This window comes from Manis pentadactyla, chromosome 2 (assembly GCF_030020395.1).
Source record: "Manis pentadactyla isolate mManPen7 chromosome 2, mManPen7.hap1, whole genome shotgun sequence".
Lineage (NCBI taxonomy): Eukaryota > Metazoa > Chordata > Mammalia > Pholidota > Manidae > Manis > Manis pentadactyla.
Genome location: NC_080020.1, coordinates 11,007,685 through 11,019,506, shown reverse-complemented (window position 1 = coordinate 11,019,506; position 11,822 = coordinate 11,007,685). Strand labels below are relative to the sequence as shown.

General features: G+C 39.9%; 1 protein-coding gene and 2 non-coding genes across 4 annotated transcripts; all 3 read left to right on the top strand.

Moving 5' to 3' along the window:
* The first annotated feature begins 7,134 nt into the window (after positions 1–7,134).
* Positions 7,135–11,453, top strand: RPL21 (ribosomal protein L21). Of its 2 annotated transcripts, none has more exons than XM_036917368.2 (6): positions 7,135–7,153; positions 9,332–9,410; positions 9,689–9,750; positions 10,343–10,455; positions 10,981–11,131; positions 11,322–11,453. In XM_036917368.2, exons 2-6 carry the CDS (start codon positions 9,344–9,346, stop codon positions 11,409–11,411), a joined length of 483 nt encoding a protein of 160 aa, XP_036773263.1. In that variant the 5' UTR covers positions 7,135–7,153; positions 9,332–9,343; the 3' UTR covers positions 11,412–11,453. The 2 variants fall into 2 exon arrangements, with proteins under 2 accessions (XP_036773263.1, XP_057346083.1); XM_057490100.1 differs by lacking the exon at positions 7,135–7,153 and adding an exon at positions 7,208–7,334.
* LOC118928350 (small nucleolar RNA SNORD102) lies at positions 10,154–10,224 on the top strand. Its single transcript, XR_005031197.1, has one exon. It is a non-coding gene; the product is annotated as a small nucleolar RNA SNORD102 (small nucleolar RNA).
* LOC118928351 (small nucleolar RNA SNORA27) lies at positions 10,500–10,626 on the top strand. The gene has a single exon (XR_005031198.1). It is a non-coding gene; the product is annotated as a small nucleolar RNA SNORA27 (small nucleolar RNA).
* Positions 11,454–11,822: the final 369 nt, after the last annotated feature.

Here is an 11,822-nt window from a genome sequence, read left to right as displayed (position 1 = left end):
CAACTATTGGGTTTTGCAATATTTCCAGAATATCTCGCCTGGCTTTAATACATCTGCATATCAAGAGGTGTTCAGAGGTAGAAAGAAGTATGGCTTTAGTGCATTTGCATCATTCCTCACGGGTGGAGAGTTCATCTCCATATCAATGGGTAACTACCTAGGCAAAGAGGGATTTTCTTAATTGAGAGATTAGGGGAGGGCCGGGTTTGCTTTTGCGGGAGCAGGAAAGAGAAAGACGGCCCTGGACTGCAGTTTGTAAGCAATAAACGGGTTTTAAACTGTATTTATCCCTTTGACTGATTTCAGGTTTTTAGAGGTATTTTGCCCCGGGATTTCCTCTCCCCAGACTTATGTCTGGCGCAGTCGGTAGGATTCCTCTAAACCCAAAATCTGTCATAATGGGAGCGACCTTTGGGAGGGTCGCCCCTAGAAATGATGGGGGGAAGTGGCGCTCACGCCAAGGGATGTGTGTCTACACTCGTGTGGCCGTGCCGACCCCGGCCTGTGGTCCGAGCCTAAGGCTACTGCTTCTGCCATTGCCGCTGCTTCTGCTGCCGGCTGGAGCCTGGTCACAATCATGGACAGGAGCGGAGGTCCGGAACATCTTGATAGAGAAGCAACTGGCTGCTGTGTTTCACGCCTTGCTGGCTACAGAGCCCATCGCCGTAAAAGGTCCGACCAAGGTAATAACCACCTATCCCATCTCGGGGTGGGTGAGAGACTAGGCCCAAAGGCCATGGAGTGGCGTGGTACAGACACCTGTTATATATCATGTGACTGGCCATTTGCCTTTGGCATCCCCAGGAAATGGTGAAGCAGACACATTGGCCCAGGTGCACTGGCTAGAAGGAAAGCCTGCCTCTGATGTGACCCAATGGCTATATCAGTGTTTGTTGCACGTGGGGCAAAAGACAACGTGGGCTGTAACCCATTGGTGGGGCTTGCCATTGACCTTTGAAGAAGTCAGCCAATCCCAGAAGGAGTGCCCTGCACATTGTGCAGATCAGCAAACCACCAAAAGGGGCCTAGAGCGTCTCTTTGCAGCCTATGGCTGGTTGCCAGTGATTGAGAGCAATCAAGGTACCCACTTTATTGGACATACACTGCAAGGATGGGTGCAGTAATTAGGAATAAAATGGACGTGGCCCTGGACATTTCAACACGTGGACCGGCGATGGCTGGCTCTTCTGGCACCATGGAGAAAAGGCCTGGAAGCTGGCCTCCTGTGTATTCCTGGAATAACAGCAGTGGCCCCCCAAAATCACGGTTATTTGCTTCTATAGTCCTTGTGTCCTGGATGCGCCCCCTGGCTGCAGCTGCCGTGTAATGGCTGAAATGGAAGAGCTTTGGACTTAAATCTGCATGGAACTTTGAACCTAGCTGAATCCTCTGGCTTGAGAATTATCATGATTGTGTTGCTGCTGTCAAGAAAAAAAATGCTTAAAGACAGCTTGATTTTGCCTAATGTTTGGTAAAAGTTTTGTGAGCAATCTAGCACGGTTGTTAGGAATGAGTAAACAAGTGTAGAAACATATTTTGTGCTTAGTGAGAGATTGTGCTGTAAAGTACATTTACTTAATCTGCATAGGCTGAATCCTCTGGTTTGAGGATTATCAAGATTTTATTGCTGTTGCTATTATGTTATTAGATTGGTCTGGAGAGGGGGAACAAGTAAATTGTAAGGTGAGATTTCTGGAGGGGTGGCCTGTGGGTAAAATCGTAATATTTCCAGAATATCTTACCCAGCTTTAAACATCTGCATATCAATAGGCAGGCATTCAGAGGTGGAAAGAAGTATGGCTTTAGTGCATTTGCATCATTCCTCAGGGGTGGAGAGAAGTTCATCCCCTTATCAATGGGCAATTACCTGGACAAGGAGGGTTTTTCTGTAACCAAGAGGTGAGGGGAGGGCCGGTTTTGCTTCTGCTGGAGCAGGAAAGAGGAGAAAGATGGCTCTGGACTGCAGTTTGTAAGCAATAAACGGGTTTTAAACTTTATTTCTCCCTTTGACTGATTTCGGTTTTTAGAGGTATTTTGCCCCGGGATTTTCTCTCCCCCTACTTACACCAACTCTCATTTCAACACTTGCCTGAACACTTCTGATACCTGATTAGGTTCTGCCTCATGTTGCAGTGGTGTTAAAGTCTAGAGTTGTTGAAGGTATTTTACATGTTGGAGCAAAAATCAGGATTCAGGGACAGAAAAAGCTGGATGCAGACAATGAGGACGTGGGCTGGGGAGTTGAGGTTCAATTTGAATGTCCATCACATGGTCACAAGTCTGCTTACTCTTCACTGTTTTCAGATATACATCAAATTCTGGAAGAGCACAATCTCTGCCTTGTTTAATAAAAAACAAGATTTTATCCTGTTCTTTTTTTCTGCTTCTCAGATCTCAAATGAAAATTTTGGTGAAAGAAGATTGCTTTATGTAATTATTCACTATATGTTTCACTGTTTTCATAGTATTTCTGACCTCATTTTTAGCTATCATTAGAGTGACATTGACATTTTCCTGGTGACAAGAATTTTCATTATATACTTTCTACAGAGGAAATTCCTAATCAATTCTTACTTGAAATTGTTCTGCTAAACTACCAAGACTGCTGGCAAATCAAATGGAATTGATTGATACTCAAATGGAGATCCCAGCCAGAGCCTCATGCATAGAGAACAGATGCGTTTCCTCCTGCCATGGACATTTGGGGAAAATGTCTTCTGAAAGCCAAAATAAAACAAGACACATACTCTGTTAAAGTCACTTCACAGAAGAAGACAAAAACGGAAATTCGAGATGTGAATTTAGATTAATGACCAAAAGTTGTGGGTTTTGTTTAGTACTCAAGCTTGATACAAAATTAGGTTTGCTTCATTTTAATAAATCACATTTCTGTTCATTTGTTGACCTTATTTTCTAAAGCTATCAAATGACTTTCTCTTGCATTCGTTCTTATGCCTTTACATAAGCTAAAATACTTTCTGCCTAAAATACCCTTACTACTTGTTCTCTGGTCAAAGTGTTACACACTTAAGTTCCACCTCTGTGAAGCTTCCGTTTTGCCCAGGGGTACCTCTCCCACTCCTCTAATCTAAGTGGCATCATTCAAACCTAGGCATACTGTGCACACCCAATGTCCTTAGAATATTGTATTCACCTTTCTCTTCGTGGAGTCCTTGAGGGCAAGGATCATGTTTTATTCATTTTTTTATAGTCTCATCACTCAGTACAGTACTTGATTTAATCTAGACGCTAATAAATATTGAATGAATTTTGAGTTTTTGTACTCTCTACATTTAATTTACTTCTCATTTCTTTTTAAGTTTCAATGTTTTTCTTATTCTCTTTCCACTAATGATCTCAAAGTGGAGACAAACTGGCCATTAAAGACTCAGGAAACCACTTTGGTTTTCAGATCTGTACGGTGGAGCTATGACACAAACCTATTTTAAAAGCCTGTGGTAAAAACAAATGTCTTACTCTCGTCAGAGGAAAATGCTTAATAAATAAAATGGGGGCTCACTTTGGAAAGACATTTGTCAATTATTTATGAAGTTAGACATACACCTTATGATCAAGCAATGCTAATTCTAGGTGTTTACCCCCACAAAAGGAAAACATATTCACAAAAATATATATGGCAACTTAATTCATAGTAGTAAAAACTGTAAACAACGCAAATGTCCATCAAGAGGAAACAATCCGAATTTCCATCAAGTTGTGACATATTCAGAGTAAAATACTACTTAGCAATAAAAAAAGGGATTGAATCTCACAAACTTTAGGCTTAACAAAAAGAGCCAAACAAAAAAAGAATACATACTTTACAGTACTATTTATAATGTTTGAGAATAAACAAAACTAATCTATGGTTATAGAATTCAGAATATTGGATGGTTCTGGTGGGGGGGATCATCTGGAAAGGAGCGTCAAGGAGTTTTCCATGGGGATGGCAATGTTCTATTATCTTGCGTGGGGATACTGGTTACAAGGTTATGTGTATTAGTCAAAGGTTATCTAATTGTACACTTAAGATCTGTGCATTTTAGTGCATATATTTTAAAAATCTATCTCAGTCTCTCCCTATATATATTATACACACATATGCATATGTATATGTGCATACATATGTCTACATATAGACACACACACAAAACATACATCTGGGGTTCAACTATTTACATTAAGTCAAGAACAATATACAAAGCCTAAAATGGTGGACTGCTGCAAGAACACATTTAATTTTGGAATTCATATTGGTGCACTATTATTTTTTTAATTATGCTTTTCTTAGGATAATGGCAATATCATTTTGGTTACACTTAGCCCAGATCAACTGATAAGTGAGGTAAATAACAGAATATGCTAAAAAACAGAAAAAGTAACTTAGAATTAAATTTTTCCAATGACAAAGATTTTTTAAAAGTTAACTGAAGTAGAAAAAGAAAATGGAAGTTACTGAAAATACTTTGGTCACAAACATCTGGATTTGCTCTGTAACTTAAAATATCTTAATAAATTCCTAGATATTTAGATATACAAAGAATGTGCATATTTAGGAAACAAGATGAGAAAAAATGAGCACTTTGAAAGGCAAAGGGAACAGCATACATAAAGCTCCAGAGGCTAGAAAGTTTGTGGCAGTGGGGAAGTGGTGGGGTGGAGGGTTTATGGAACTAAACAGGGCAATGGGATCTATGGTGGTCTTAGGGAGGAACAGAGGGAACCTGAAAAAATGAGCAAGAACTGGCTTATGCAGGACCTTGTACACCAAGGTGAAGATGTTAAATTTATTCTAAGAGCAAAAGAAGGCCTTTGGAGCACTTTAGGCAAAGATGTAAGATGATCATGCTTACATTTTTTAAGATCACTCAGGCTGCTAAGGAGGAAAAAGAGTAGCAACAAGAGAGGAAAAAAGGGGCCTTCATGGGACCATTGCTAGTTCAGGTAGGAGATTCCAGTGGTGGTGGTGGAGACGGAAAGAAGTAGGCCAACTGGATACATACTTTACAAGTAGAGCTGGGACAAGATTTGGATGTGGAGGAGGTAAGGAAAAACTTTAAAAAAATCAAATCAAAGTTTCTGTCTTATGCCATTTACTGATAGGAAGTATTGGGAGTAAAAAGGTTTGGGGGTGGAAATCAAACGTTTTATTTTGTACATGTTAGCTTTGAGATGCTAAAGGGTATCCAAGAATAGATGACAGGATGAATCTAAGTGTTGAGGGCAGGCCTGAATTTAAGAAACACATCTAGTAGTAAGCAGGATAAAGATGAAATTTAAAATTATGGGTGTAAATGGGATTCTCTAGGAAGAACATGTAAAAAGAGAAGAGCAGGGGAACTAATTCCAAGGCCTCAGGAAGTCTGTAATGTAGAGGACAGGGAGAGAAGGGAAAATGAGCAAAATAGGGTGTGGTCAGAAATGGTAGTGTTTCAAGGAAGGAATGGCCAACAGAGTCCAAAGACAAGAACAGGGAATGTCTTTTGGTTCTGGAAACACTGCAAGCAGTTGATAACCTTGATTAGGTCCATCTGTTCTGCAGTTGATAACCTTGATAAGAGCAGTTTTACTGGCATGAGTGGGGCAGATTTCAGATTAAACCAAAAAGAGAAAGGGAAATGAGGAAGAGAACAGCATTCTTATATTTGGTTAAACGATAGGACATTACTGAAATCTGAGCTGCTGATGCCCAGAAACAGTAATTTCATGATTCTTTAAAAAAAAAAAGTGTGATGGAAAAAAATAGGAGCGGTAGATAGAAGGGAAGATGAGGTCAAGAAGGGCCAGCAAGGAGAGAACTGTGGGTTTAGGTAGAAAGATCAGAGCATGTTAGCATACTGATAAAAATGAAGCAGTTATCAGCTGAAAGAAAGGTGGGAGAAAGGGATGGAAATTTGATAATCAAAGAAAAAATGTGAAATAGTCTTTACAGAGAGCAGGTAAACTAACTCTGGAACTGCAGAGAAGATGCTAGACACTCCTCAGTACCCTTTCGAGAATGGCTGATGCTGAACTTGTGGCAGGGGCTGAACCCTCAGCCTTCAGGGCAAGGCAGGTAAACGACTGAAGTAGGCTGAGCAGACATGAAATCTCAAGAATACATGCCCCGTATAATGAGTAAGATAATGGCCACCTATATATTCAATGTCCAGCTAAAAATGTTGGAGACAGTAAGAGCTCCCTTTTACCTCTTTACAGTCCTCCTCCCTACCGGACATGACCACTCTTTAAAATGTGATTTTCGTTCTTTTATTTCTTGACTACTTTCACTACATATATATGAATCCCTAAGCAATACACGGTATTGTTTTACATGCCTTAAAATTGTATGTATATAAACTATTACGTACAGTCTACGTCTTCCTTTTTTTGCCTCGTATCTCCGCGTTTGGTCTTGATTTACTGCATCTATTACTCCATCGTATGAATATCCCACATATTTATTCTATTCGGGGGATGTTCCCAAATTTTTGCTTCTACTCACAATGCAATTATGTACATCCTTGTTCACATATCAAAGTGTCTAAAGGATACATACTAAGGAGTGCAAAGCTAGGATTTAATATCTGGAACTTCAGTTTTATTATTTTTGCCAAATTGCTTTCCAGTGATTTTAACGTTTAGGCACCTACCAGCAAGTGTGCAGTACGTTTTAACGCATAAAGAAACGTTTTATTGAAAGACATACAAACCGGGTAATATGCCTGGGTCATTACAACTCGACTCTTGTGCCCTCGTAATCATTCCGCGAGCAGCAATCATTAGCACTGCTAACATTTTAAACCCGCAACGACCGGCCGCTCCCGGGCGCGTGCGGACGCAGACACACGCCCACTTCCGGCGTAGGCTCTGTCGCAGGACAGACGCCAGCCACTCTCGGGCGTCGGCGTCCGATTGGACTCCCTGAAGGCCCCTTTCCGGGCTGTCTGGCAAAATCTCAGGACCAGCATTTGTTAATCCATTTCCTCCTGTTCGCAAGGAAGGAAAATGTCCTCCCAGGCTCTCCTTGGTCTCAGGGAAGATCCGCCTCCTCGGAAAAGTCGCTTTCAACTGGCGTTTCTTTCAGGCATTGCCGCGGACAGCCCGGAGGCCCTTGTAAGACGCGCCGCGCAGCGCCGCCTTCTTCTCTTCGGCCGGAACCGCCATCTTCCAGGTAGGGTCTTCACGTGGCTCCCTGCGCCGTACGTCTCGCAGACTTACGTCCTGTTTTTGCAGTATTCGAGGCTGTGTATTGGGACTCTAGAGAGACTCTCCTCTGGCGCCGCTTGGCCTGGGTGGTGAAGCTGCGTCCATCCAGATCGCGAGCGGCAGGCGGGGGACAGGACCAGACTGAGGTGTCGCTGCCCTGCAGGGGGACAGGGTTGAGGAAAACCGGGCCGGGTTATTGGGGTGGGGCGACTTGGGTTAGTCTGGAAAAGAATTTTTTTCTGTGTCTCCACGGCTTCCGCCCCGGTATCCTGGGCCTCCACGGACAGGTTCTGTGGGGCCGCGTGGCCTGATGCTTTTGCAACTTTTAAGTGCGGCAGTTTACCACCAAACCTAAAACCTAAGTTTGTAATGCTGTCGGGTAAGGATAGTAGGAACGGATTTAAAACCAGGCATCGGCTTTAATCTCCGGTGTGCATGAAAGCCTGGACTGGTGGTTGGAGAAGAGAGTGAAGTGCCCTCTGAGTTGTGGAAACAAACTTTTCGTCTTTAACGCATGATTTCCGGTTTTTAATTTTGTCCCGGATAAAGGGAAAGTACTGTAAGGTTGCCACAGAGTATTGTTAATTCTTGGGCAGCATGTTAAGGGATTACCCAATAGCCATGTCTCTGATTAAGAAGGTTAGGGGGATATTTATTGAACCACTTAGTCTTAGTTTTCTTATCTTTTTGTCTAGCTTACAGATTTTAGTAGGCCAGCTACCAGAGTTGAGCAACCTGTAGGTTGCGCCCTGTTGTGCGTCCTGTTTTTGGTACTATTAAAGAATGTAAATCATCGTTACTTTGCACTGAAGTACTTTAAAAATGCGTTCAATTCTATGTATATTGGGTCGTGATGAAAAAGAATTCCTTGGGAAAAATGGGTCTGGTTGAAGGAGTGTGGGCTCTGGAGTAACAAGTGACTTCCATTAATGATTTTGCCATTTGAGACCCATAAAGTGGTTTGGACCGGCAGAGCATCTCTCCTTATAAACTTAATACTAGGATAGAGATTTTGAGGATTACAACAGGGTATGTGGCGCTTACTAGATGCTTAGTTGCCAGTTTTAAAGCTTTGTTGGGTTAGGTGAAGCATTCTTGTGTATCTTTACCACCCAAGTTACATGAAAAAGGTGCTTTGGAGTCACTATTCTTTAAGGAGTGTTAATTAAGAGACCAATTAATTTAGAAGACTTGTCAGGTTAAGGCTGACTTAGGTGTATTTTGCCTGTAGTAGGAGTAATTGCCACAGTCGTAGGTAGTTCTGCCCTTGAATGACCTGAAGCAATAAAAACCCTTGTTTTGACCTTTTGGGAAACAAAGTGAAAAGTTCAGTTCTAAATGCTTGTAAGAGAATTTTTAGATAATGATAAATTGACTACCATTTACTATTAAGCACTTGATGATTGCTAGGAATTGCTAAATGTTTTGTAGATGTTACTTCAATTATAAAAATATTAAAACCCCATTTTACAGGTGGTGATCAGAGTTTAAATGTTGTCTCCCAGCAAGTGGCAGAACCTCTGTCAAAATTAGGCCCATGATTATAAAGCCAGTTTTCCCCTCTTCTACCTTAGATACACTTCCTAGTAAACAACTGAGTAAATAGTCATTAATGTGAAGATGGAGGTACAGTTAATAGATGCTGTGCAAAGATATTTACTGTCACAGAAAGTCATTGATATTAAAAGGTATGATCCAGCATGTAAGTATGCAAGGTGAATTTTGTCATGCTCTCCAACAATATATTCTAGTTAGTACTTGGAGTGCCCTAGGCCTTCTACACTGGGTTTTATAATTAATAGTGTGGTTAGAGGTACTGTTGGGATTTTATATTCTAATAGGAAAACTACTGGTTTGTGTTCTAAAATCCAGTTCTGCTGCTTAGGAGTTTTAATGTCAGAACTTTGCAGTTTTGGCAAAGATCTTACTTGCTAAAAGATGGTTTTCTTTTAAACCCTTTTCTAAGAAATACTGATTGATGAATCCACTTTTTAAACTGTTTTGTAATTCTGATATTGCTATTGTAATGCAAGCATTTTGAAATTTAACAGGTGATTTTTTTTTTTTTGGTTAAAGAGTAACTGGCTAAAGTAAATATCAATTTTGTGGTTGTATTTGACTGTTCTATACCTTGTGGTTTCAGTAAATCACCAAAATGACCAACACAAAGGGAAAGAGGAGAGGCACCCGCTATATGTTTTCTAGACCTTTTAGAAAACATGGTAAGTAGATTTACCCTTCTTGAGAGCAAATACGGCATACATTAAAATGTGTTGTGGTTTTCATTTAACGTGTTGGCATTAATTAAGTAGCATCTACTTATTACTAAATAAAAAGTGTGAATTTTATATAGTAGTTTCTTAAATTGTCAACTAGCAAGACTTTAAAATACACGTAACTGTCAAAGGTAGTGTGTGTTAAAAGCCAGTAAGCTTACCAGTTCTTTTACTGTAGACTTTTTAACCTTGATAATTGAAACTGATTTATTTTTATTTGGCAGGAGTTGTTCCTTTGGCCACATACATGCGAATCTACAAGAAAGGTGATATAGTAGACATCAAGGTAAATTGAAAAATTGGGGAAATAACCTACAGTTATAAGTAGCCTAATAACATTAAAAGTTTGAAAAGTTGTATTTAATCTAATATTGGAATTCACACATTAGTGTATGTTGTATTTGTTTGCTCCTTTTTTGTCTCCTAAATGGGAAAAATATATTTCCTGAATAAGTGCTCATAAGACTGTAGTGTGCAAATTTAATTTTACTTACAGAAACCAAGTTTTTAAGGTGCTATTTTACTCTAGACTTTTTAATCTTGAGACTTTTGAGTCTAAAATTTTCTCATCTGCTTGTTAACAGCTGGGGGTGGGGAAGCGAGGTGAAAACAAATAGTTGAAAATTTAAATACTGATGGAGATTAACAGTGAAACCTATGTCCTCTTTAAACATATTTTGGCACTTTGGAGCTTAATGATGATTGTCTTTTTGATTGCTTGAAGCAATGTGAAAAACACATTTCACCGGCTCTGAAAGCTCTTGATTTGCTATTTAAAAGAAAAAAAAATCTTAGTATATCTTAGTTACCTTAATAAAAGTTAGGGTTTAAAAGGCAGGGGAAATGGCTGGCATAACATTTATTTCCTTCCTTAACAGGGAATGGGCACTGTTCAAAAAGGAATGCCCCACAAATGTTACCATGGCAAAACTGGACGAGTCTATAATGTTACCCAGCATGCTGTTGGCATTGTTGTGAACAAACAAGTAAAGTAAGTAATGTTACAGTTCTTTGTGGCTAATTAGTATTCCCTCCTACCCCCTTTTCACTTTGCCAGTTGGACTTATGTCTTTATTGGCCATTCAAGTGGGGCAAAGGAACTGTCCTTTTAAAACCCAAGCAAACTGGATGTTTGTCTTGTATCCTGTCAGAGGAAACAGAGAAGTAGACTTACCAGAAAGTTCCTTGGGATTTGGTATTAAGCAGTCCTGGTTTTTAGAGTATAAAAAGTTAAATAAATCATAAGTTTTATCTCAATCTGGGTTTGGTTATTTAATATTTCAGGGTCTGTCCTCATATCAGAAGAGGGACCTTAAAAGTGGGGATGCTTGCCTCAAGGCTTCTTCCAGTTAGATTAGTAAATGGTTGTAAATCACCTTGTTGATAAGTCAACTTGTTGGTTGATTCTATCTGTGGGTACAAGGTTGATTATTTAGTGAGTGAAACTGCCAAGAGTTTTCTGAGTTGCAGTTAACAGTTTTGATGAAGCATTTATAAGAATTTCTGCTCTCTCCAGGGGCAAGATCCTTGCAAAGAGAATTAATGTACGTATCGAGCACATTAAGCACTCTAAGAGCCGAGATAGCTTTCTGAAGCGTGTGAAGGAAAATGATCAGAAAAAGAAGGAAGCCAAAGAGAAAGGAACTTGGGTTCAACTGAAGCGCCAGGTGAGTGAGTGGCATTGACAAGGTTTCTTGGTTTTCGTCTTGGGAACTATTGCTCAGTGATAATTTTCTTCTATGTGAAAGAAAGTTAATGAAATTAAAGAATTGTGTTTATGTTATTTTGTTGCTTCTGAGAGCACTTTGAAAATGATTACAGTACTTAATTATTTTGTTGGCTTTTTTTTTTTAATAGCCTGCTCCACCCAGAGAAGCACACTTTGTGAGAACAAATGGAAAGGAGCCTGAGCTGCTGGAACCCATTCCCTATGAATTCATGGCTTGATGGGTGTAATAAATAAATAAATAAAAGATCTCTGGACTGTAAGACTGTTTCTCTTAAATTGAGTAAAGTGTAGTGTCCCCTCCCCCCAAGAAATACTTAGAGCAAACTTGGTGTCCTGATAGACTGGGTGATGACTTTACTCTTCAGATGTGTTTTTTTCTTGCTAAAAGTTGTGAGCTGATTTATTGTGCAACTAAAACCAAACTCGGTTAGGAAACTGCCAGATATTATTTATAAAATACAGTAGCTTAAAAACGGTCCCCTAATTCACTCTGAAAAAAAAGAAATCTAAAAGGTTATTTGTTGGGTACAGTTAAGCTCAGGGAAAGTTGATTACTCGTAATTGTCTCATACACCAAATAGCTGTGTTTTAAGGATCAGAGACTTATTTTGAAGCCAGCTACTTAAAAA